General features: G+C 43.9%; 1 protein-coding gene across 1 annotated transcript; it reads right to left on the bottom strand.

Annotated features, from left to right (window-relative positions):
- LOC149329964 (A disintegrin and metalloproteinase with thrombospondin motifs like) lies at positions 1-26610 on the bottom strand. The gene is made up of 14 exons (XM_089560674.1): positions 26078-26610; positions 12597-12784; positions 10401-10499; positions 8852-8963; positions 7722-7787; positions 6633-6748; positions 6425-6496; positions 6179-6309; positions 4882-4934; positions 4242-4350; positions 3918-4085; positions 3224-3362; positions 2431-2550; positions 1-163 (listed from the first exon to the last, which is right to left on the bottom strand). The coding sequence occupies exons 1-14, from the start codon at positions 26148-26150 to the stop codon at positions 137-139; spliced, it is 1473 nt and encodes a 490-aa protein (XP_089416800.1). The 5' UTR covers positions 26151-26610; the 3' UTR covers positions 1-136.

The raw sequence follows: 26610 nt of genomic DNA, 5'->3' as shown, positions 1-26610 counted from the left end.
TTCGCGACAGCAACATTTTATTCAGTACTGATGTACGACATGCAAAAATTAAATAACGCAGCGGCCGCGCGACGATTTATACACTGTACAGTGAGGACCTCTTTGATGGCTCCTCTTCATAGTTCGTTGCGTCAGTTCACTGACATACGCCGTTGATGCATTTCTGCAATATAAAGGAAAAGCACGTCAAGTTACGGCTACTCGTTTATTCAACGCGTTTCCCGCGGTGGTGTGTCTGATTTTAAACCGCGAAACTACTGCAGGTGAGGGCTATGAGAGGCTTCGTGGTGGAAGGCGTTGTAATAAATTAGACCGCGGGGGGGGACGTTTTTTTCCCACTTTGACTTTGTCAAATTACGGCCGCCACTGTCGGGAATAGCCTCTGGAAACTCGGTTTCAGAGCCACTGCACCACCAGGGCAGGTATCAGCTCGAATAACATGGTTTTAAGCTTTGCATAATGCACAACCTAAAAGAGAAACGCGCGTATTTACTCTTGATGTAATTCTCAGACACAATATCGCAAAACTGCATTTATAGGGAATTATTTATTCTCATTCCTGGTTAGTTCATGGCCAACTTTCCTGTGCACGAGTGACTCGACTCGACTGGACACCACCAGCTAGCTCCATCTGTCGGTCGTCCGTAGCGAACACCGTGCCAACCAAGGGAATGCTTTTATTTAATTTTAATGGCGACAATACTAAAGAGCTTGATGAGATGATGAGCGACGCTGTTACCATTGATAGCCTACGTTTATTATGCGCAGCACTATAGTCGGTTACAACTCAAGAAGGCAGCGGCTTCTCCCCGTCAAAGGACCCCCCTTCCAGCCAATGGCGTCGGCTGATTCTCATGAACCTGCTAGAGTGACAATGCAGGGAGTAGGAGATGAAAGGGGATAGATGCCTCCCTGCATTGTCGGGGATAGACCCCTCTCCATTGTGGCACCACTACCTGGATTGTCACCCTAGCAGGGTCATGAGAATCGGCCGACGCCATTGGCTGGAAGGGGCTTATTTGAAGGGGAGAAGCCGCTTCGTTCTTGAGTTGTATCCGGCTATAGCTGACTAATTAAAAATTGGGGATAGACTTCACAACGACTATTTAAGACAGCATTGGAAATCAGTGGGGCGTAATAAAAATGGAATCTTTCCGCGGTAAATTTTGTTGTTCAGTTATTGGAGTACGGGGTAGCAACTGCGTTAACTAGAAGCATTTGTCCAGGTTTTCTCTGCTTCCATCAGCAATAAATTTTGTACCGCGGCACTCACCGAACAACTGTAATAAATACTAAAACAAAACAAAACCACTATGATTACTCTCTATTACAAAAAAAAAAAACCCACCCCTTATGGCTTGAGGGCTAAATAAATCACTCTACGGGGAGTTCCGTGTACCTAACGAATGAAGATAATCGTGAACATCAACGGTAGCAAGAAGCTTGGCATCAGTTTGATGCATCACCTCTTACCGAACAATGTTGTCCAAAATATATAATCAAAATTATGAAATGTGCGCTTTTTAGGAGAGCACCGTTATTGGTATGAAGACAATACTTTATGCAGTAGGTTTATAGCAAACATATATCTTTTTTGAGTGCCAAATTTGCAAAGACATAGCTTTCATGCCTGGAGTAAGCACGGTGCATTGCTGGTGTTGCAGCACTGTTTGCGAATGAATATTTTGTAAGATGAGCCGAGGGGAAAAACCGACATTTGTGCCAGTGTAGCGCTAGTGAATTCAAATATTTGAGAGATGTGCATTCGAATGCCATTTGGACACACGTGTTCTTACTTGGGAAGGTTTCGGGAGATATGTGCATATCGGAGTTGCAAATTTTAGTCAATATTTCTTGCACCTGGTACGATTAATGTTCTTCAAATTTTCACTAGTTTTAAATTTAGCGCCTATGAATTACACGCATAGCTTGCACGCACGTTCTTGGAAGAAAAAATGCCGGCCTGGGAAGCTCAAAATTATATTTGGCATATTCATAGCTTCATCTATACTGTAGGTCAGCGAAAAGCATTTATTTCGTTGTACGATTAATTAAATAGAAAGTCTGCTATCAACCGTGCATTTGTAAGCTACATCTCTGGTATTATGAATAAAAAATCTTGCCTGTGATCGCAAAAACACTCTAGTTAGCATTGTTCTTTTTACCTCCCTAGTGCTCTGAACACTTGGGAATTCTCCTTTGTTCTATACTTGAAAGCATTGCTCATACTTCAGGGACATAGAAAAAAGAAGGGAAATATTCGGGGAGCCACAATTGCAGCTATACATATTTTAAATGCTATATATATATATACACCACAGCTTCAGCTTAATGTGTACCATGTCTATGTCTGTTGGTTTAATTCGGACATCAAAATTTATTGTTTCACTGGTGCTTGCTCGGAGACAACAAACGAAAACAAATGCTTACTCGGCCTTCAGCACAGGTCGTTCCGTCCAATACGTTCGCTAGTCGGTAGACGTAGAGGCCTGTGTACGGATTCACTGGGTAACTGCAACGTATCTTGCACGTCATCAGGTCCGCTGGGTTCTGGGAGAAAACAACAGGCCGAATGTAAAAAAATTAGCCTCGCACTTCATGACAACTTGGTCACTGCAAAGGTACGCACTTAGGCGTATAATAAGCGTTACAGCGTACCACTCAGAGTATCTGTAGTGCATATTATTTATTTATTTATTTATTTATTTTATTTTATTTTACCCTCAGGGCTTTGCAGGCATTGCAGAGGGGAGTGGGCAGAAAATATAGAACAAACAATGGAGAAAAAGGAAACGGGTAAATAAAGATTAATCCTGTGTATACAATGTTAGCTAAGACAAAAATACATTAGTGCAGAACAAAATCGTAAGAGTTTACACAACACCAGCCATAGCTTTGCGAAAGTTATTTACGTTAGTAATAGATACAATTTCATCAGGAAGATTGTTCCATTCCTTAGAAGTACGGGGAACAAATGAGCGTAAGAAAGAAACTGTTTTGCATAAGGGGATGGCAACTTTGGGGGGAGGTGATCAATGCGGCGTGATAAGTAATAGAGTCTATGAAAGAAATTGTGTAGGCTGTGTGACTTCCACCGCGTTTTCATAATGTACCGTATTAGAGTGTCAAATGGCCTGACACGCGGGTTCACTTAAAAGCCTGAAGCTAATCACTTCTGAAAATTATGATTATAAGAGCGTAGAAGTTTCTATGCAAAACTCACTCCGTCCGTCCACACATATGGGATCTCGGGGAAACGTATCCGGCAGTAGTCGATTGGTTTTAGCGCTTCTCCTGGCAGACGTTTGTCGAGCTTAAGGGGATAGTTGAACTCTTCCATAAGACAGTTGTGACTTCCCCGCCTAAAAAAAAGTAGCAGAAAACACCTTTATAGGACACTATATATTGGTAGCCTTAACAAGTTCTGCCGTAAATTAACATTCCGCATTTTTTTTTCTGAAACCTCCAGTGTCAAGTTTATCATTTGGTACCAGTGATAATGTATACGTTATCTTTTTCTTAAGCTCTTCACATGAGCAGCAAAGGGAAATCCGTCAAAGACTAGGTCACAAACGTGGGTACACCTCCTTCTGTAATGAACAGTAGCAAGACGTACTGTCTCTTACCAGCGATGACGACAAACATTTTGCACCACTTCGAAAGCGAAGCGTCCTGGGTGCAAATGATTTCAGTGCAACTCTGTTACCGTGGTTACCTAGTGTTTGAGGGCATAATTTTCACCACATCATTTTTTATTACATCGTTATATTATGACCTTCATTTTGATTGGACTTTATTGCGATCTAATATCCCCGGTCCCTATGGGTTCGTTGAGGCATAGCTCCTCGTTCGTTATAGCAAGTACCGGTGAATAGCTGCTAGTAACATTGCACCGAGACACGAATCCTGATACTCACCCGAGCACATGCTTGATTTGTCGAACACAGCACTGAGAGAACATGTACTTGTTGAGTCCCCCGTCCTTGTAGCTCATTATGAAGCCGTCGTCCCACGGGCAGTCTGTGGCACCTGGTGAATCAGCCAGATAGTCCGGTGGCGGATCTCCGTCGTGTACGCAGCCCATTCTGCGCATGCGCAATAAGAGCAAAGGCAGTTAGCTACGTACGGTTATGTGCGGGCATTAAAAACGGTCAAAAGAAAACGAATTTTTTCTTCACTGTACTGGTAAAAACAGCCGGGAATAGGCGCGGTATAGTAGTTTCAAAGTATGAAGAACTTACAAGTGAGCCATTTCATGAGTGGCCACCTGCACCCCGTCGTACGTTCCTGGAATGTCTTCGCCTAATCCCGCTTTCTGTGCCGTGCAAGCGCCTCCGATGTAGGCGACACCTGGAGGAACATAAAAGAATCACAAAAAGGCAATTTGGGGGATTTGTTTCTAACGGCTTTACTGTTCAGCTTTGCTGGCTGTTAAATATGAACGCAAGCGTTTATAGGCAGACAGGCGTACGCGTGCTGTATTATACGCATTTGCAATAGAGACTCGTTCAGTACTAAGGTGAACACTCGAACACGGTTTCCCTGTCCGTGTGGACACTTTATGGACATAGCCACCACGATGGCTCAGTAGTTATGGTGCTCGGCTGCTGACCCAAACGACGTTGGTTTGATCCTGGCCAAAGTGGTTGAATTTCTATGGAGGCGAAATTGTATCGGGCCGTGTACTGTGCGATGTCAATGCGCGTTAAAGAACCCTAGGTGGTCGAAATTTCCGGAGCCCTTCACTACGCTTTCGCTCACAGCCTGAGTCGCTTTGGGAAGATAAACTCTATAAACCGTAATTTATGGACATCTTCAACTCATTCCGCTTTCGATCACATTGAAAATGAATTGAATAGGAGAAATAAAGAAACAGCTTACCGGCAACAGCGACGTGAAGCGAATTTGACGGTGTCACCTGGGCAATGTCTCGCCTGCAAATATAAAATCCTTATAGCTCAGGAAACACATCCGTGCATCTGATATACTCGGGGATTATCTTTAACATTTATGCCTTGGTTAAAATGACGCTGATGTTCAGGTGGATGCTGCTTCCAGCGAGTGTTTGTTGTGCTCGGCGGGCGGACAGAAGATTATGATATAGCAGTCATGTTTGCGCGGCTAATTAAAAGCCATTTGTTGTTTGCCCTTTTAATTGTCTTCTCGTGCTGCATATTTCAATCGCAAATTTGAAGGCTGCATTTGGTCCAGATTAAACCAGTTTACAGCATTTGCCAAAGTGCGCTGTCTTCAAATATTAATCTAAAAATTCCCTGCTTTCCGGTACCTCATAGCGAAAATGGGCGCTCGGCGTGCGCCGTAACATAGCTCATGATGAGAAAAAATCGGAGTATTCAATTATGATTATTTTAAGACCTATTGCACATACGCTAGGTCTGTGTGATAGATTGGGCTCGAATTAATGCAATCTTCAAACTGCAATAGCAGCATGCTGCTTGAAGAGAATTATTTTAAAAGTAAATATTAGATTTCGATGATAAGCCGCACAACCGTGGCCACTATCCGCTATCTTACACTCAGTAAACGCAAAAGCATCAAAATTGCCTTTATCTTGAACTTATATAAAGCCGTACAGATTAAAATGTATCACCATGTATAAGGGGTCAAATGTATCACAGCAAAATGTGAGCCCGATTGATTATATAAAGCAAACTCGATATCAAAAATTTCCGTTTAAATCGTAAAGCAGAAATTGTGTTAGCAGAGAAGAACTGCGTAACGTTGGACTTGCACTGTTCCCACTTCTAGTAGCTTATCCGGTTTTGCCCTGCACAATTCTCTCCGTTCATGTATGCACGGCTCATTAAGCAACTGCCTCGGAAAAGTGACTCTTACAGGTTTCATACCCGGCTAAACCAACGACGAATTTTTATTCTGGCTTTTTTTTTTTGTAGCTTCATGATTCGCTTCGATGGATGCAAGTCAGTGAATACCTCATTTAAATTCACCGTGTTTACAATATATCAAGACCAAGCCTCACTTTTGCGCTGATTAAAAATTACTGAAGTTTCAAAAACCTGAATTGAAAGATTGTGAAACATGGTTGATGCTATCATTAGCTCATAATATACTCAGAGATGAGTTTGGGGTCCCGACTGAGGCGGCATTCTGGAAACTATAAAGCATGTTAAACAGCAACCGTTGAAAGGAAGCTTACCCTGTTAGCAAGTAGGCCATGTCGAAGTTTCCTGGAATATATCCCGAAGCCAGCCTCAGCGTTAGCCCCGCTATTGTTTGATCAGCGTTGACATAGTTTCCAGCGTACTTGATGTAAGTTTCTTGATCTGGCTGTAAGTGTAAGAATAACACTTCGTTGCTAGGTCGCTTCATGCGAGAATAACACTTTGCTAAAGCATGAGGAAAAGCTGTTTTCATATCGCACTCTATTTAAGGGCTTACTTACCGTGCTAACAACAATAGCTGTGAGCTTCATTTTGATGTCGATTCCTGTTGCAGTAGCGTACCTGAGATTGACCTGAAAAGAACCATTCGTAAAAAAAAATTGAGGCCAGTCCCAATGTTATTCTACGTAGCTAAAAACTTTGGGCAAAAGAGAAAAAAAAATCGTCTTACTACGAACTATTCGCTGTATGGAGCATGATAGTACTCACAGCGTTCATGAAGATTCCTATATAGCGGATAAGATCTCCTCGTGTCTTGAAGTTGCGGTTGTGCATAGAGTCAGATATAATGACCACTTCTGGCCGAATAGAAATGGTTCTGTTTTCTGGAAAATAGCAACGCGGTGCTGTCAGATACTGCTTTTCTAAGTGCTCAAAAATGTGTATTAATGTGCAGAGTATTATGGGGGAGATCAATAGGGCTACTGTGGTTAATCCGACTCCTTTTAAGTAAGCATAAACAACTGAGACATCAAGCATACAAGCACAGTAGTCAATAACCTTCACGCGCCTAAGGTATCTGTTTTGCGCGTGTCGTGCTATTTCACCTGGTTGCAATTATTCATGACCTGTTTGCTCCCTATGTCCCAAATGCAGCTGGCACGATAGATAGAAGATAGGAGCCTCCCCTTTGAAACGTGGTAAGGGCAGTTGTCACCATGTTTGGTTTTTTCTTTATTTCTGTTTAACTGTGTTGTAAACTGTTATAAAAGCTCTCCATTTCAATTAGCAGCAGTGGCAGCGCCATCCACCGGCGGGCCGTAGCGTCATCAATCTGTCTATAATAATACATTCAAAACACTGCTTGTTATCGCCTATTTGTAAAAGTACATTAGAGCGTAGTTTTGGACGCTGACACCGACAGTTCGCGTCCGGTTTCTTTCGTCAATTTTTTTTTCATATTGCTTGCAATGGCTTATAATCCTGTTAAGAAGCTTTCAGGCCAACGTCTTCTGCTACGTCTTCGTACAAAATGGGCATACGGTTGGCAAATAATTTTTCGGTTTTGTGCTAAAAATTACCGGCTTGATATATACAATTTGCACTACCCTCGTGTGTTTGTTGTCACTTTTAGGTGAATTCCTTTGGTGTTCTTCATTCAGCATTGTCGATAAACAGGGTTTCAAGCCTTGTGGCTGTAGAGGATGCAGTTGGCAAACACGTGACCTGTTTCTGGTCCGAAAGTGCAGTTCAGAACATCATCTTTACGGCAACTATATCTCCGCTGCCATACTTTTTAATCCGTATCTCCTGGTAAAGTATATTTAACATTTTAAGGCATATTTCTTAAACACTTACCCATGTCTCGTTTCGTAATCTCGTTTGTCTCGATGTCGTCAGCCAGCGTGGCGTTGTTCGATAGAACTAAAAAGTCAACATGAAAAACAGAGCACAAATTTAGTTCCTCATGCCGAACCACAAAGAACAGTGTGAAAGAAGGGTTATAAGTCAAAAGCAAATAGACACTGTTTTTGCTCGCAGTACCAAATATTAGCGTTCAACGAAAGGGAGCGACGACCACTGTTTTTTACTTCCAGCAATTACACTAGAGCCGCTGAATGCCTGAAAATATTTGCTTTTCTTTTTTTTATAGCATTAAATGCCCATGAGCATCAAAAAGTGAATAAACGGCTGTTTCAGCTTCCGCGACAGCAGCCTACGGAATGTATGAACTTAGAGAAGCGAGTTTTATTTTGAATAGTTAGACGGACGTTTATTTCATCACGAAGGATCCGCAGCGCACATGACAAAATTACCTCTGAAGCTTTATTAAATCTGATTTTTGCCTACTTCCCAGAAATTTGCAAAACTTAATAAGTTACACTACCGAATACTGCTCAGAAAATATAATGACATTGCATTACAATTACTTCATTACACAAATACTTGCAATTACCTGGAAATTACTTTTTAATTTTGACACACGCAAAAAAAATGCCCTGGATGCAGCTCCTAGAAGTAGTTCACATTTCTCAGCTTGCTGTGCTACAGGAACTGCTGAGCTTGAAGTTGGTCATAAAAACTTTTGACCTTGGGCGAAGATAGGGGCTCTTCGGCATGCTGAATAGACATTTTACTGATTTAATTTGAGGCAACTCTTTTCTGTGCATGATGAAGAACTTTCGCAGCCTAGGGCACCTTGAAAAGCTTACAGTAGTCATCTGAAGGTAGCTCGCATGCCTTCATAGTCACTGCGTGGACGTACAGTTTCAGTTGTTAGTGTAAGCCTGTTAAGTTTAGGCTAGCTCACATGATGCTTAGATAGAAAGCTGTTAGGAAACAAGACCTAGGCACATGAGGTAAATGAGCTTGAGGCGAGCCCAGGCCTCGTGACGGGGTCCCTTTACCTAATAGTTTTAAATATAAACGGTTTATAACAATCCATACTAAACCAGTCATCCCTCAGAGATATATTTCAATATACTTACGAGAATCTAAAACATGCGTGGACTTGTCTTTTACCCTGAACACTTTGTGCGCATTTTCTTTTCCTTCTTCGTTCAATGGTATAATCCGGAGATCAGTATCAAGAATTCCTTCCTGCAGCATAAGAAAAATAAATTGATGGGTAACTTTTAGAGCACAACGAATGTTTTACCGCGAAAAATGGTGCCTAGGAATGTGGTAGCAACATTTGCAACAACTTCAAAATAACAGGTTTTCACTTATATTTGGAAGAAATAAACTTATCACTAACTGAATAATAACGCAGATCTACAAAAGCGAGCTTGTTGGCCAACGTTCATACCTAAATCAGTACGGAGGGCAGGACACAAAGGCGCAGAAACAACGATCTCTGGTTCAGTTTGCTTTTTTGTGCCTTTTCCAAGTAGTGTTACTGATTAATTAAATTCGTTACCGAGTACGCAAAGTTATTCTCCAGGAAAACATTGCCGGTTTTTGAAATATAAGAATACGTGGAGAAAGTTCCCCAAGAAGTGTGGTTTTTTTATGCTAAAACGAAAGGATGAATCAATTCAATCTGAGTCAAACAACATCACGGTAAACTTTTAAGAGCTAGCGGCCCCATCGTTTCGTTTTCACTTCCGTTAGTCTTACCATCTGTTTGCAATCTCAAATACTGGGACACTATAATCTTTCTTTATTGGAGATCTGTCTACAAAACAGCGCACATGGCGCAGAAGCCCCATGTGCACTACAAATTTCCTAGAGTTCTTCCGAACATACAGCTTGACCGATGACGCTTGGAGCTCTAGAACTTTCCTGCAAGTAGATTCTTCCGGCACGCTGGTCACTAGATATGTACGAGATATGAACAAAGGTATCGCGGCGCTTTCGAATGACAGCGGGCACTAAAGCCACGTTGTAGAACAACTGGTTTATGGTTGAAAAACAATTTTTCTTGCCGTCCCGGAACGCACAGTGAGCCTAGACTTTGAGCTCACACTGAGCGCTAGTTTTTATCGAGCGTTCTATAGACTGGAGGAGCTCTGGCCTACATGACGCCCCAGCCGTTCAGAGAGAAGTAAAAACCTAAACCCGACACAGCGGGGTGCAACCGGCGAAGGGGGTTGAAGGCGGACAATCTGTGACCGCATCTCCCTTGAGCTTGCGAAAGGCGCATCTCGAGAGGTTAGTAGATATGAAAGCCTTAATTAAAACGCTATGCCGAATATTTCACCGCACGGCACCGCACTCGAAATTAACCCAGGTTTCCTCAGCGTGCAGTTTTTTTCCCTTTTTATCCCCCTGGGTAGCTTCCGATACCACTCTAGGAGGCCTCTTTAGTGCGTATCAGTACCAAACGGGGCCATGGAAACTTCAACTCGCCCAGGAGACCGTAAAACGCCGAACTGCTCCCGTGATTGGATCAATTTCACTTTTATTCTTTGCTTTCTTTCTATCTTCGCCAAGCAGGGAGAGACCTGGGGAAAAGAAGTCTCCGCCATTTATCACTTGTCTCTTTAGGTCGTTTTTGTATGTTAGTTTCAGTGTCGTCGCCGTCGTCTTACGTACCACGGTCGTGCGATTGGTATCGCGGTTCCGCCGGATCATGACGGTCGCCCCTCCGTACTCGTCCGAGAAGGTGTCTTTGCGGATTTTCGTGGTCCGCATCTGCAAAAGAAGGCAGCGTCGTAAAGGTTTTAGGGTTGGCGTTACACGGACACGACTGCGGCCAGAGCAAAGCTCGCCGCGCGTTATGCGAGGATAAGTGCAGCGCGAAACTAAACACCTGTGATTTGCGAAGTGCCGCCGGAGAGAGTGTTCTGGCACCGTAAGTTAGGCACGTAGTGAAGGAAGGAAAGAGTGCTCAGTAGTGATCTCCTTAGGACCAGCTATCGCATCGGGCACCGTATGGCAGAGACATCGGCGCGAACACGACGAAGGGAAAAATATTAAAAGACAAGTGCGCTGCTTTGCATACTGTAAAGGGCCTAGTGAAATGAAAATCTAAACAAGCAGGGCATACGTCTGGGTTAGTTGGTACAATGCGAAAAAAAAAAAAAACTGCTGGCGGCACAGGTCACTGCTAGCCGCAGTGGAGATTGAGTTTACTTTTGTTAACGGTTTTCGTATGCTTGATGTTCATTTTTCATTACGTAGCAACTAGACCTGCAAAGTAGGTCGAACTGAACACTTTATTTTACCATGGCACGCAATTAGCACATTTGGTTGCTTGTGTAAGCAGATTTTTTTCCTCTTTCTTATGTGTTAGTATTACAAGGGTCTGTGGAAGTGGGAATGGCGACCGTCGTCTGTCATTAGCCAGTGGCAGGTGGCCGAACTCACAATATGCGCAGGTTGTAACCTGCATACCGGATTACGAACGAACTTAGTATACTACGGACGCGAACACTATGTAATACCTGTGATATAACAAGCCTTAATATATAACCATTGATATAACGACTTTCGCTTGTTAACCCATGACATAACGAACCGTAGTATGGCACTTTGGATACAAAAAAAAGTTACCATCGGTTACACCAAAGCAAAGTATGCCACCTCAAATGGAAAGAACATTTGGGCGTTAACCAAGAATATAACGAAGTTTCGTGTTACCTCGGATATAACAAAATTTAGTTCGTGAGCCTCGGATATAACGAACGTTTTGCTGCTAGCCGGTTCACAATCCAGCGATGATCGCTTAAGAGATTTTTTTTTTGTTTTACTGGACTTCTGCAAGGAATTAACCGCTAGAGTACGTTAACAGCCGGCACTAGTGATCTGAATGCCCAGATGGACAATGTAAACATACTGAGAGCTCATCCAGGTTTCACTTACTATATGGGACTCAACAAATTATCAGTGATAGATGAGCGTAGCATAACACCTGGGAAAGTTGAATTTGGGAGAGTTGCCGCAATAGCTTATTTCTTACAGAACCCCACGCGACATACAGAGGCGGTGAGCTCCAGTCGCTAAGACTGCATGCGGTTGTTTTGCTTTTACTTCCCAGTCGATTATATTCTAGGGGAAAAAAAAAATGTTACACAACTAATTGAAGAAATAAAAAAATTGTCGCATGCCTGCCGTGGTTTCGGATGGTACTCTTGCTTCAAATGTGCATAATGAGCCCCTCATGTCTGTAGCCTTCGCTGCTCAAGACGTCCCGTAAAAGGTAGAATTCCAACCTCACCAAAAATTGGCAGGTTTCGATGGAGTTTTAATTACCTTCTAACATAACCTCTGACTGTCAGGAGCATGAATTTGTACGAATAACCTGAAACGTACATTTATGAAAGAATACGTAGTCGTCACTACTGCAGGATACTTTAATGAACATAATAATCATGCTTGCGGTGACATTCATAGCGAAAAGTTTACGCTACGCCCCATTCAGAAGATGTTCCTGTACAGTAGTAGTGAATACTGTTTTTTTATGGTTGATATTACTCCTAGAATTGAGTAGTTTGCTACAACCTTGACAGAAGTAAATATCACGCAATCGTCTAACATAAAGCTAATGTCTCTCTTTAACACATAGTCACGAGCCACTCCGTATCTAGTCGTCAACCCGAGCAGCGCAAGTAATTGGTCCAACGTTGCAAAGGGATGGTTTCACTGAGGTCCCTTGTGGGTCGACCTTTCCCAATGCATATCTAATACTGGGCCGAGTACCTGGCTTGGGAGAGTTCTCGGAGCCATCACAGCAGTGCTTTGCATAAATGCTTCTCTACGCGCCCGTATATAACATTGTTGCACACTTACGAGTCTGTCGACAGGCTCGCCATTCTCGAAAGTCCTGATGAGCACGCGTGGAGGAAGCACCGAGCTTTGGTGGAGCATCATTTCATACTGGTCGGTAATTTGCAGAAGCACCGCTCCGTCCTCAAGGAACTGTACCTCCGGATACACCTCTGTTTCCGTGTCGAAGACTGGGATGTAATATACAGGGTCTGCGCACAAGAGCAACGAAAACAGATGTTATCCTGACAGAATTGAACTAGTAGTGGAGTTCATTCCTTATGTAAAGCTGAAAAATGTAAAAACATCTAAACAACTCAATATGCCTTTGTGGAAAGGGTCCTTATAGAGAGTGTTTCACCTAAGACTAAAATTTTTTTAGAAATAGGCTTTTTGTATTAGAATAGCGATTTTTTCGGCAGTGCAATGGGAGCGCATTAGTACATCAGAATGCAACTAACACGTGCTAACTAGGAGAACGTACAACTTATATAGAATAGTTAAGTTGTTAACAATTACTCTCAGGCTCCTTAATTATTCAGAGGCATGTAGCCCACTGTAAACAATATCCATATCAGTTTTAGAAGTCTGAAAACGGGGTTACCTTCGCGCTGTGGCCCAACAAATATTGGCTACATCGCGCCAGAAGCTCGCAGGCAAAGCAACCCCTCCAGTGCTCGTAACTCTTCAAAATAGCAAAATTTTGTTGGCCCACACGGCACAGGCCAAACGAGTTTTCGAAATTCTAAAAAACTGATATGGATAGTAGTTACGGTTGGCTGCACGTCTCTCAATAATTAAGTAGCCTAAGAGTAATTGTTGAAAAGTAACTATTCAGTTTTGGTTAAGCAGCCTGCTAGTTAGACTGTCTGATCTTGTTCCTGATGTACTACACCGGTGAAAATACTACGCTGAAAAGGCGCTCTTCAAACTCAGAAAGCTGTTTTTAAAAATGTGCAAACCCTTAGATGAAAAACCCGTCATGTTGTTCATTGATACCTCGTTGCAACAGATTATGAGCCATAAACATTGGTTGCTCTCAAAAGAAAAATATCACACTGTGGGTTAGTAGTATTGTACGTGTCGCTATTCTAACATGAAGAAATGACACCACTAAAGGGCTGATAATGGTTCAGAAGTTCTTAATAACTGCCTGCTCCAAAAACAATACGCAGTTACAGAGCACAAAAACCACACGACCAGTGCTGTAGGGTCAAAAAAATTTTCATTTCAAATCTCAGTCATCACGGCATCAGCTTCCAAACGATATGAGAAGGTCTCGAGTTAGAAATGGCAATTTCTAAAAAATGAAAAGATAACAGAGCGAAAGCATAAAAGCACATTCTTCAACCACGCATGTCCGTAAAAAATGCATCTTTTCTTTTGGAGGAAGTGCTCGAGGTGCCTACTTACGCCTTTTTCTGTGTATTTTGGTATTTTAGAAGTCGTCTTATTTCTGTTTGTGGCGTTTACTTTTATTTTAGACGCATCTATAGAGGCTAGAATCACCTCAGAAACAACGTGTTTTGTGTAGATCGACTGCAAATCATTCAAGCCAGCTACAAACTAGCAAACAAATCTATCGCGCATTCTTCTCCTTAACAAAAACAGTCGTCTGTGCTTTCATCCTAATCTACGCTTGTGGTGAAAGCGTCATGTTCATTTTTTCAGCGCAGATGAGTGAATATATAATTAGCAAAGCAGTATCATCAGTTCACAGATAAGGAATGCGAGTGGCTGAAAAAAATTATGCAAGAAGCTAGATTACGGCGGAGTTGAAAGATGAGGCGAGAGCCGCCATTGGTCACAAGTATCTTGCGCAGGCGGCGGCCGCTTAGCGCTGACACTTCCTACATTTCCACCGCTGCACGGCCTTTTTAGCACCCACCTGTCCGAGAAGGCAGTTAAAGTTCCGCTCCTTTCGATGAATATGCCGTGGTTTATGTATGCATCGGATTGCATGTGTGTGCTTAAGCCTCTACTCCTATAGCCGGATACAACCCAGTCACGAAGCGGGTTTTCCCCGTCAAAGGACTTCCTTCCATCGGCTAATTCTCACGAACCTGCTAGCAGGGCAATGCAGGAAAGGGACTATCCCCGCTCATCTGCCACTCCCTGTATTGTCACGCTAGCAGGTACATAACATCCAGTCAACTCTTTTGGCTGGAAGGGACTCCTTTGTGGGGGAAAAGCCGCTTTGTCCTGAGTTTGTCCTTTATCCGACTATAGCACCCCTAGATGACCACAGCAGATAAGACCACCTTCCAGGCCCAACCCCGGGACCGGAAGGGTGCCCCATCGGAGCTGCCTTGGTGGGTGCACATCCGGGCTCGTGACAAATTCACCGGGCCTTAGGTATGCGAAGGAGCCCAGGACGCGTTCCGTATAACGGCTCACTCCATGAAACCGATCGCACTAAAGCATTTTGGAGCTCTCTTCCTGACCTTACTCTTGCTGGGCCTTTAAAAGCAGGTTTGAATTCAGAGATTTCTTGGTGACGTGCTCACTGTGCGCTTAATTCTGCTCGTATTGGCGATTCTCACGAAACCAACGGCCCAATTCGGAGGCGCCACGAGCTAGTCCAAGAAAGGTCTGCGCCCAGAGGTGTCAACTGGTCCGTTGGCTGAGTGGTTTTTTCAATTTTTTGGTACACTGCTGTTAGAGTTGCGTGGCAAAATAAATCTGAGAAGGCTGTTGCATGGTTATGGTATCTAACGAGATAGAAGAAGCGCTAAGGGTAGTTCCCTGAGCTTTCTGACGTCAGAAACACAAAGAGAGCTTCAGAACAAGATGTTTCTACGCTTTAGGGGAACGCTTTAGGATCATGTCGGCTCAGTTATGATCAGGTGCTCATAAAAAGTAATAATTCTTCTAAAAAGTAATAATTTCGGACGTAAAGGACTTTCATAATTATGGGCCGCTCTCTTTTATACAACACTGCTGCGCCCGCATACCTAAAAGGCACATTTCTAGCGCGAAGAGTTTTTTAAAGCTGCTGGCATCGCCCTAATAATTATGGGTAAACCCCACCAAAAAACGCAGCCTAAATATTTTCTTTCACCGTACGAGCCTGCGCGTTAAGCTCTTCAGAAGCAGCGCTTGACCGGAAAAAATTTCTCGAGCATTGGCTTTTACACCATCGATACGATACGCACGGCCCCTGATGACCCACGCGTGGCTCCGTTCCGTGATTACGTCATCACCACCCTCTGCACGTGCCCGGCGCCGCCTTCGTCGTTCTTAGGTTTCGTGCTCGGTTGGGGTGAAGCGGGGGGGGGGGGGGGGGGGGGGGTTCTGGAGAGGATGTGGACGCATGACAAAACCCGACTTCTTGCACTGCCTCTCGCTTCGTGCAATCTTCTCCGTAATCGGGTGACCCGTGATCGTGGAACGCTCTAAACACTTGGAGCGCCTCTCAGACACCGAACGTATCCAGAAGGTGAGAGCCCGAAGACTTCCAGTGTGTCCAACATGCGTAGCTTGCGCTTAGGACACTGACCGGGAACACAGTGCCCGATAATAGCCACACATCTGTGCACCATAATTTCATAGAAAGATTTGAAAGGCTTTTAAGCCAGCTGGTCTAACGCAGGAGAATAAGGTGCTGTATCGTCAATATTTGAGTTTTGCTAATGCCAAACGCCGATGTTCCAACAATAGGAACTTTTGCATAAAACGTACTACCAGAAGAAGGCCAACAGGCTTTAGTTCATTATTTTCATTTCATAATAAAATGAGTCACTTCTTTTTCTTTCTGTCCGTCCATTTTGTTAATTTTAGTAGTTTTTTCAGTGAAAGAGTTCGAAAAAAGTTGGCTAAAGGGTAAAACTCTGCTTCTTTACAATTACCAATATAAAGCACTAAAAGAAGTTGATAATAAATATTTACCTGCGATGTTTTCCGCAAATACTATACAGTACTCGAAAACAAAAATTTTGAGAAAGGATGTGCTTTGAAGGGAGATAAGAAACTGCGTTTCATATGCTCCCATTTTTCCCCATTCATACGTATATGTTAAGGAAAAGTTTCACTTCCGGTGGTTTTATGTCGTTTACCTCTCCCGCATCGATGGTTTTGGGACATACCCCTTAGCATCGCGAACTGTGAAATTTAGTTTCAAACAGGAATGCTTGCCAATGTCCCTTTATAGAGTCATATACTACGCATATATATCGAGAAAAAAGCTTCATTCATAAAATACGAAGACGTTCCACCGGTATTCTAGCCCAACTCGATTAGAAATTACACATGTGAAACGGTGCTCAGTACTGACACTGCGATAGTTAAGAAGTTGCGCGCTTTATTTAGAAGCGTCTTATGAAACTACCGTTCAACTTTTAATACTAGTTTTATGTAGACGCCTCCAGTTGCACTCTTTGTCTCTGGTTACCCGTAAGGAGTCAGAGCCTGCGCAGCGAACGCTAATGAGACATTCTCCACCAGCCGATACGAGACAGTTGGGAAACTTTTTGTCGGAAACTCTTCGAGCTTTCAGACTATGCAGACTGTCGCGTGATTAGACTGATACTCCTTCGATGCCTAAATACGTGACTGTATCTATGATAAAAATATGGCCGACGGAATACAAAGCGTTTTCATGTTTGCATGTATTCGCTCCTTTCCCATGCCATTTTTGCTTCTGGCATACGCAGCCTGAAAAATTTCTTATCGCCAATAGACAACCGCTTAATAAGGCTTCAGTCGTTATTTTACCCGTGCGCTCGATGCGACGAATCCATTGTAGGGGTGCGCATAGGATTCGCTCCCTGCGTCTCTGGCTTATGAATCGGAATTTGGGCTTGGCATGGAAGTAGAGTCAGGAAGAGTCAGGAGAGTCAGGTTTCCACAGATGTCTATCTTGTTCTGGCGACAATTCCAAATAGACGACTGAATAAATACTCTACCTAGGCCACGATACTTATAGTCTTGGCATCGACATACAGACCATGACATTGTATAGTTCTCGCGCATAGTTGCTGTGCCATACCTGCATTTAAAAAGAACTGGAGGCCTACAATTGCCAACCGACAGCAGCCCGCAGTGACTAAAGTTGTTAGTTGTTAGAAAAGTGAAAAAGATGAAAATCGGCTACACTGACAATACTGCGCTGCTATAAGGTACAAAGGACAAAATGAATAAGGCTACATTTTTTTTTATGTCGGTCGTAGCTGACAAAGTTTAACTAGTATATGCTTATATCGCAGGCATCCATCTTAGGGAAAGATACAAGAGCGCTGCCTATGAGCGATTCAGCAGCTCCCGTAAATTTACTGCTTTTGGCACTTGCCATTCTAGTGTAGTTATAAGACACATAGTACCAATACCAAGATTTTCACTTCACTAATTGCCGCCCTGTCCCCTTCCCCGGTCGGTCTAAAGATATGCCACTTTTTACGCAGTACCACTTGTAGGGGCCATTCCCAACATTCAGACTTCGTTGTTTGTTTGTTTCGTGGCCTTAAGCCTGTTTTATGGCCGGTACTTCATCTCCTCAAATGTTTGACTGTATATATGTATATGTGTCGAGTATATTTTAATTAAGGGAGTAATTACTCATCGAAATCCACTCGAGTGCAGCCATACGGCTACAAAGGAAAGCTATGCAGCTTTCTCAGAAACTCCGTAGTCAAAGAAAAATTCGTCCTGGTCCTATACATATCTTCTGGCCGCAACGTCAATTCGGCCATTTTCAGGGAAGCCGATTCATAATTAAAGTAATGGGTTTTTCAGGTATAGAGAAACTGTATGTGGCATAGTAAGAAAAGAGTTGGCGGACGTCACAAAATAGACGAATCATGCTAAATGATAGATTGAATAGGTTCTTATAGTTAAGTTATGAACTATTGCCGGTAGGCACCTGATTGCCACTAGAGATTAGTAGCCAGTCGTTAGTAATGAACATATCAGTTTTTTTAATTTCGAAGATGTGATTACCCTCTGCACTGTTGCTTGAGAAAATTTCGCTTTTTTACCAGTTACGTGCATTGGAGGGGTTGCTTTTCTGGCATGCTTTTCGAAAGCAGCGGTATTTTCACATTCACTTTATTCCACATTTATCCTGGTACAGAAAAAATGTGAGGGCAAGGACTAAAAGCTGCTAGTTAAAAAGCTTGACTAAGGCCCTTGCCCGCTTTGATGGCAGCGTACATCGGTTTCAAATCACACAAAAAACTACACACAATGTTTAGATTAGTTTCTGCAGAAGTTCTTGCACTACAGCACAAAATACGATCAAATAATCATTTACGTGCGTGCACCAGAAAGCATTATACCTAGTCAGCACACACACACACACACACACACACACACACACACACACACACACACACACACACACACACACACACACACACACACACACACACACACACACACACACACACACACACACACACACACACACACACACACACACACACACACACACACACACACACACACACACACACACACACACACACACACACACACACACACACACACACACACACACACACACACACACACACACACACACACACACACACACACACACACACACACACACACACACACACACACACACACACACACACACACACACACACACACACACACACACACACACACACACACACACACACACACACACACACACACACACACACACACACACACACACACACACACACACACACACACACACACACACACGCACGCACGCACGCACGCACGCACGCACGCACGCACGCACGCACGCACGCACGCACGCACGCACGCACGCACGCACGCACGCACGCACGCACACACACACACACACATATATATATATATATAAACTCTATACGCTCTATGCCACTGTGTAGCCGAAGTTAATTGAGCCATAGCCGCGAGGGTAATTAAATTTACAAAATTCTAAAAAAAGATATGGCTATAGTAGTGACCGGCGGCAAACATTTAATTTCGAGGTAATAGTTAAAAAGTTCATTGTTAGAACTTGGTTAATCAGTTCAATAACTAACACAATTCGCCAGTTTTTTTTTTGACGCCCGCCAACAGTGGTAACACAAGGCAGCGAAAACCTTCTCTTTATGTCACGACCACTTATTTTTAAAATTAGGTATCTGCTTCCCTGAAACACCAGGTATATACCTGGAAGATTGCGATGACGACACAAGGTCAAGTTTCCTATGTGGCAGGTAAACGATAGGCAATGCAAAACAATGCCCACACAGTGTTTGCGCAGCTAACTCAGATTGGGGCTTGCTCCGCAAATTGAGCGTAATTTTTCCTTTTTACCGGATCAACATTGTGACATAAATATCGGGCAGAGCTAAGCGTTATGCGTGAGGCACTAATTTTTTACTCTTTTACTCTTTGATTATGCTGCGCGTAAGAAGTACAAGAATTATTTTTGTTCCGCCTATGCCCAGTCAAGAATCACCTCGGAATAACGTTGTTTCATATCGGTTTTCCCGCACCCATAGGGCATTCGACGGTGATTTACTTCTTAAATATCAAATTCTTTCCAGCTTTTTAATTTGCTGCTGCCAATTATCCTCCATATCTTGACACCAAAATATTTCCAGACCTTTAAAACGGAATGCCGAACCTCATTTCGACAAAATACGCCGAATCATATTACCGGTAACATTTCTAAGCACTGCCCCGCCGTGGTGGCTCAGTGGTTATGGTGCTCGGCTGCTGGCCCGAAAGACGTGGGTTCGATCCCAGCCACAGCGGTCGAATTTCGATGGACGCGAAATTCTAGAGGCCCGTGCAGTGTGCGATGTCAGTGCAAGTTAAAGAACCCCAGAGGGCTGAAATTTCCGGATCCCTTCACTACGGCGTCCCTTGCAGCCTGTGTCGCTTTGGGACGTTAAGCCGCCATAAACCAAACCAAACCATTTCTGAGCACTAGGTACAGGCTGGACATCAAAATTCCGCTCAATATTTCTTCAGCGTGAAATTTCATCCACGCTGCCTATTTTCACAATCATGGCTTACCATTTCCTGTATTTGGACTTACATTAAGACCTAAACTTAAAGTATTCTTGGTCATCATAGTGCGAGTCGGGCTTCTAGAAAGATTCAGGCTCCGAAGAGCGGATTGCTTTTTGTTGCAAGATTTTCAAAGTTTGTCGCGTCGACGTTACAAAGGGCTCGTTGCGGTTTGTCTTTAGTACCGTAGCCCACCGCGGGATCTCAGTGGCTACGATGCTTGGCTGGTGACGCGAAAGAAGCGGGTTTAATCTAGGCCACGGCGGTCGAATTTCATTCGAGGCGAAATTCTAGAGGCCCGTGTAATGTGCGATGTGAGTGCACGTTAAAAAACCGAAATTTGGTGAGAAATTTCGACCAAGTGGCCGAAATTTCCGGAGCCCTTCACTACGGCGTCCCTCATAGCCTGAGTCCCTTTGGCCCGTTAAACCTCAATAAACCAATCTTCTAGCCTTGCTTTCAATTCTTGTCCGTAGTCTAGCACTCTATTCCTCTTTGGCCGCCGCGGTGGCTCAGTGGCTATGGTGCTCGGCTGCTGACCCGAAAGACGCGGGTTCGATCCCGACTGCGGCGGTTGAATTTCTTTGGAGGAGGAATTCTAGAGGCCCGTGTACTGTGCGATGTCAGTGCACGTTAAAGAACCCCACGTGGTCGAAATTTCCGGAGCCCTCCACTACGGCGTCCCTCATAGCCTGAGTCACTTTGGCCCGTTAAACCTCAATAAACCAATCTTCTAGCCTTGCTTTCAATTCTTGTCCGTAGTCTAGCACTCTATTCCTCTTTGGCCGCCGCGGTGGCTCAGTGGCTATGGTGCTCGGCTGCTGACCCGAAAGACGCGGGTTCGATCCTGGCCGCGGCGGCTGGAATTTCTTTGGAGGAGAAATTCCAGAGGCCCGTGTACTGTGCGATGTCAGTGCACGTTAAAGAACCCCAGGTGGTCGAAATTTCCGGAGCCCTCCACTACGGTGTCTCTCATAGCCTTAGTCGCTTTGGGACGTTAAACCCCATAAACTAAACTAAACTCTATTCCTCTTTCAGACCGGTCTTTCCGTTCTAACGCGTTGTTCCGATTTCTCGAATTGCGGTCAGTGATTTATCAGCTTTCTTTATCAGTAGTTCACTCTATGGGCGCGTCGCAATCACCTTATATACTGGCGCAATGGGCGGGTAAGATTGATGAGATCTCAGCTTTAAATTGGGGCGTGAGCTGCGGTGCGATTGGTTGCGAGTGGATGATCGTGCCGCACTAAATACGCTACGCGACGTCCCCGATGCATCTTGAAGGTCTCCGTGCACAGACTGAACTCTATGTGGCTCGTGCGGGTGCTAAGGCCACAACGGCCTTTCATGACTGATAACCGCTGAGAGTAAAGCAAAACAGGGAAGGATTCGTCACTCTTTTTTTTTCTCTCGACTCATTGTTCTATAAAAGAACAACAGGGCGATGCAGCTTTTTGTGCTGTTTTTCCGCCGTGCTGAATTATTCAGTCCCGGATCTTTGTTGCTTCGCCTGTGATCTTTGAGGAGATTTAAATTTACTTTCCGGTTTCTACTTCTTTTTGAGCCTGTGTGCTCCCGCTAGACGCCAGTATAATCCTAGTTTCGAGAGGTGTGTACCGTCCATGAAATACCAAGAGCATTTTATCTGTTTCATACCTAGGTTGCAGAAAATAGTGCGCGTACTGGGTAAACTGGAACTTTTTTTCCATTCTTCGCATGGTGGTCAATGCATACTTTGTCGAATACGGTGCATACGGATGTTGTGGAAATTACAAAGTGGAAAGAGGCTTCATGCCCTCCTTGTCAAAGCAAGATGCTTGAGGACGTCGTGCACCACGACTTTCTCCAGTAATCAGACAGAACGACAAATGGTTTGGTTTATTGGGGTTTTACGTCCCAAAGCGGCTCAGGCTATGAGGGACGCCGTAGTGAAGGGCTCCGGAAATTTCGACCACCTGGGGTTCTTTCACAAGTATCGTGAAAGGCGCTCAGCTGTCAGAAATTCTTACTGTGGGAGAAGTTATCTGCTCTCAGGAGCTGTTTGCCGCGTGGTGCAAGTTGACTGGCTACTGTAGCGGCACCTTTCGACGTTTTCTCTGAGTCGCAGCTCCACAGGACGAAACGATCAAACTTACTTCGAAATTAAAATGGGGGACTCTTCACGTGTCGAGAGATGAGGTGTTCCCGGGGAATGGTTAGGCTATGTCGACAACCTCAAACTCACCTGATATACGTCCTATTTGCTCCTGGCAGCACATCCCCTGAGGACTCTTTCTTGAATGCACAATTCATACTACATTCCCGCGTTGCACTGCGATATTCCAGTAAGCAATATCTTGCACTGTAATCCCTTATCCGAGAAATACCTTCGAATCATTGAAGTTTTAAAAAACGAAAGGCTAGACCATTCCTGCACCACTTCATAATTTCTTCGAGGGCTTTTCCATCAAGCATAGATCAAGTAACAAACCTCTTAACACACAATCGTAAAAGTTTGATGTCTAATAAAGAACTTCTGAGTAAGGTAGTGAGGTATTTCTTTCATACTACTTAAAAAGAGTGAAGAAAAGAGAAGAGCTGAAGAGTACGCCAGATTCTTGACTTTCACCATTTACTTCCGAAACTCATTATGAACGATTCTCCAAGCTAAGATGATTGCTGATCTTCGACTGAATTTAAAACAAAAAGAAGTACAATGCTTGCGGGGAATGAATCATTAAAATATTATTCTTTGTATGTCGGGCCATATTAGGTGCTTAAGAATTCTTCCTTCTTTTTTTTTCTTTTTTTATTCAGCCATTTCCTTCATATCTAAAGCGTTACTTGTTGAGGCAAACTGGAAATTGGGCATCTATGCTCACATAATCTGCACAGGTGCACCTCCATATCGCAAGCGGGAAGAATGACAAACAGGAAAATGAATTGTTTCGAAATATCCACTATGAGCATCTCTGGCACAGTGCCAACAATTGACCTCTCTTGAACGTTTGGCACTGTCTGCTCACATACGCACGAGGGCCCTGCATGAGCCCAAAGCGAGCGTGGCATACGGCGGGATTTTCGAATCAGTAGATTTTGCACTTAGGTTTATCAAAAGTTTTTACTCTCTGAGGCACCCAAAAACAGTAAGCGTCATCGAATAAGCGGTTAGTGGAAGCTTGGGGAAGTAATTGAAAAAGTATCGGAGCAGCTCAGGGACAGGGACGAACAAAGAAACGCACAGGCACGGCTCTTTCTGTGTAAGGGCTCTGCAAGGGTACCGCCCTGTCTGTGCGCACTTTTTCTCGTCGTTGTTCTAATGTTGTTCCCATAAACTAAGCGAAATGCTCCGATGTGTAACCTCCTACTTGGCGACCAGTTGTTTAGGAATTGGCTGCGCACCTTTCCGGTGAATAATCTAAAATGAGTGTGAGTGTCACGGGTCTTAATAATGTGCTTTGAGGGACCGTCAGATATTCATTCCTTTTCCTGGATGTGCCTGTATCTTTGCCTGAATTACGCAACTTGTCAGTTTCCTCAGAGCACAGCATATATAAAGAGGCACCTTGCACTTTGCAACGTGCAATACACTTTAGTTTGACAGCCTCTTTCAGAATACGAAGGCATCGCACTGGGCCATCAAGCGCCATATATTTACATCACGGCGAAAATCAAAGCACGGAACATGCACAATCATTGCATCAAATTCTTCTAATGGGTTATCCGAGAGTGATCGAAAGAAGTTAGGTTTCGTTAGCGTTCTCTTCTAATTGCAGAAAAGTTGAGGATTGCTTTGCATTATCATGGAGTGGAATAATCTCGGAACTCATTCGAACTTAAAGGCAATAAAATGAAATAAAGACGTCGTATTCATTTTTGCAAAAAGTAATTGTTTCTTAATATGTGCTTTATTTGTGTCAGGCAATATAGGAGGGTCTGACAAAGGTAGTCGCATTGCTGAGCGGTCCTCAGTAGAAAATTTAGTTCCTGCTACAATTCCTGCTACAACAAAATGCTCAAGATTTTGCGCCTGCTTTGCCGGAATACAAAGAAAGGACTTTGTGGCGACACCTAATTGCGTCTTGTCTGAGGGTCCCAAGAAAGACATTTTTAACATTTTTATACTGCGGTGCATAAAATGTCCCTGTACTAACGTGCAGGACAGATACTTGGACAGTAACAAAATTGAGGGGACATAAATTCTGGACAGCGCTGCCAGCTAGCGAAGGGAAATGATATCTGTAACGTTTAGGGAAAAAAGGAGGGAAGAGTGGGTCAAGGAACAAACGCATGTTAATGATATCCTTGTTTAAATCAATAACAAATGTGCGTGAAAAGGCCATGCAATGCAAAGGCAACTTAACTCACTAACTGTAACAACGGATTCCAAAAAGAGGGCGAGCATAGTACGGGGTGGAAAAGCTCGAATGGGCGGATAAGTTCAGGAAGTTTGTAGGGATAAGAATGCAGTAGCTGGAACATTTGGGGTTAAAGGAAAAGTTATGAGAGAAGCATTTATCATGTCGTAGGAGTTAGGCTGAAGGTGACGACGGTGAGGATCATGATAACGACTGTACACTAAAACAATTTTGTATATTTAAAACCGAAACAAGCCAAGGCGTTTAAATAAGAAGATTATGTTTAGAATATCCCAGGCTTTTCCTTTGAAAAAGTGTGGTCGTTCCGCTTTAATTTTTCAAGCTATTCGCTTTGATTTGAACCGAAAGTAACATGAATTCCCTCTTCAAGTTTAGGAATAAGTTGTGTTCACCATACGCAAGCACCTTCAATGCAATGCCCAGGCAGTAAAACCATCTAGTACAAAGCACGGAAACAAATGAGCACTTTGAGATAAAATAGCAGTGTGCACGAGAAAATGACTGTCATAAGCAGCGAACATGCAAGCAATCTAAGGCAACGATTTATCCCCAAAATGTTTATTAGCCTTTTACTGCGCCAGCCTTCGTTCGCGAAGCTAAACGAGTCCCTCTATTTATTTCGCAACCTTACTCTCTGAATCGCAGCTATTTTGCATTTTTCTTTGAATCCGTTGAATTAATATAAAAAACCGCCATTTACCTGGTGCCCCCATTAGATATGACCCATTAGATATGACACTTAAACCCAGTATCCGGTCTTCATTTCCATATGATGTCTTTATCACAGCTGTTTCTTCTATTGCATGCTGCTTTCTTTTCAGTTAGCGTCAACTTTTAAAATTTTATGCCCGCAGGTCTCTGTGATCTCCTTAACATAATATAAAGCTTTAGTGTTAGCCTAGTCGCTTCTCTTCGATCTAGTAAGGAGGGTCGTGAGAGAATAAAATAGTTCCTGTACTCTTTTGAGCGGAGACATCAGAGTGCACACCAGAGGATTGTCTGGAATAAAACCTAAAAAAATTTAAAACATACATAAGCAAAACAGACGCAGAAAACGACATGCGTTTGCTTGCACTAAAAAATTGGCAATAGCCGTCAAATGCGAAGAAGGTATAAATCGTGGGACAAGAAATGTTAAGCACGGCGAAGAAAAAACAGCGCGCTTACCTGTGGGTGCCGATGCCGCCAACGCCAGCAGGCAGCATACGGCGAAAGCGGCCTGAGCCGCCCGAAGACCCATAATCCCAGTGAGTGCGCTTGGCTGGCTTCCTCGCGACTGAGGTGCTCTTCGTTGCCGGCTCTGCAGGCTCGGCTTCAGGGCGGCTTAGCGCAACGTCGGCGTCGTCGATGTCGCCGGGATGGAGGGAGATGGCGGCGTCGGCAGCAGAGGAGGGGGATGCAAGGACAGCCGAGGTCGTCCCCTTTCAAACCGCTCTTGGGAGGCGCGCGCGCGACAAAATCACCCGAGTTCGAGTTCAAAGTAAAAATAAAAGCGAATAGGGTAAAGAAACACAAGCGGAGAGCGATATTGGAGCAGCGATTTGGCGAAACCAGGAGCGCTGCCGGCTCGAAGATTTTGCGCGGATGATGCTGTTTGGCTTTCCGGTAGCGGTGGCGACCATTAGCATCGGGGGAGGTCTCTCAATATCGGAACGGACTACCGCTGCGATGACACGTGCGCTCGATTCTGGGGGGACACT

The sequence above is a fragment of the Amblyomma mixtum genome, chromosome 9 (assembly GCF_055824585.1).
Source record: "Amblyomma mixtum isolate Tamu chromosome 9, ASM5582458v1, whole genome shotgun sequence".
NCBI classification, from domain to species: domain Eukaryota; kingdom Metazoa; phylum Arthropoda; class Arachnida; order Ixodida; family Ixodidae; genus Amblyomma; species Amblyomma mixtum.
Note: the sequence above shows the minus strand (reverse complement) of the source record. Positions and strands in the feature narration are given on the sequence as shown.

Bases quoted from the DNA above. Each gene is read 5' to 3' on its own strand.
- LOC149329964 (XM_089560674.1), bottom strand. From the start codon at position 26,150: ATGGGTCTTCGGGCGGCTCAGGCCGCTTTCGCCGTATGCTGCCTGCTG. The intron at 6,749-7,721 runs GTAAGTGTTTAA...GCTATTTTCCAG, and splicing joins GATTACGAAACGAGACATGG to AAAACAGAACCATTTCTATT. The intron at 4,351-4,881 runs GTAAGCTGTTTC...ATGTTCCTCCAG, and splicing joins GCTTCACGTCGCTGTTGCCG to GTGTCGCCTACATCGGAGGC.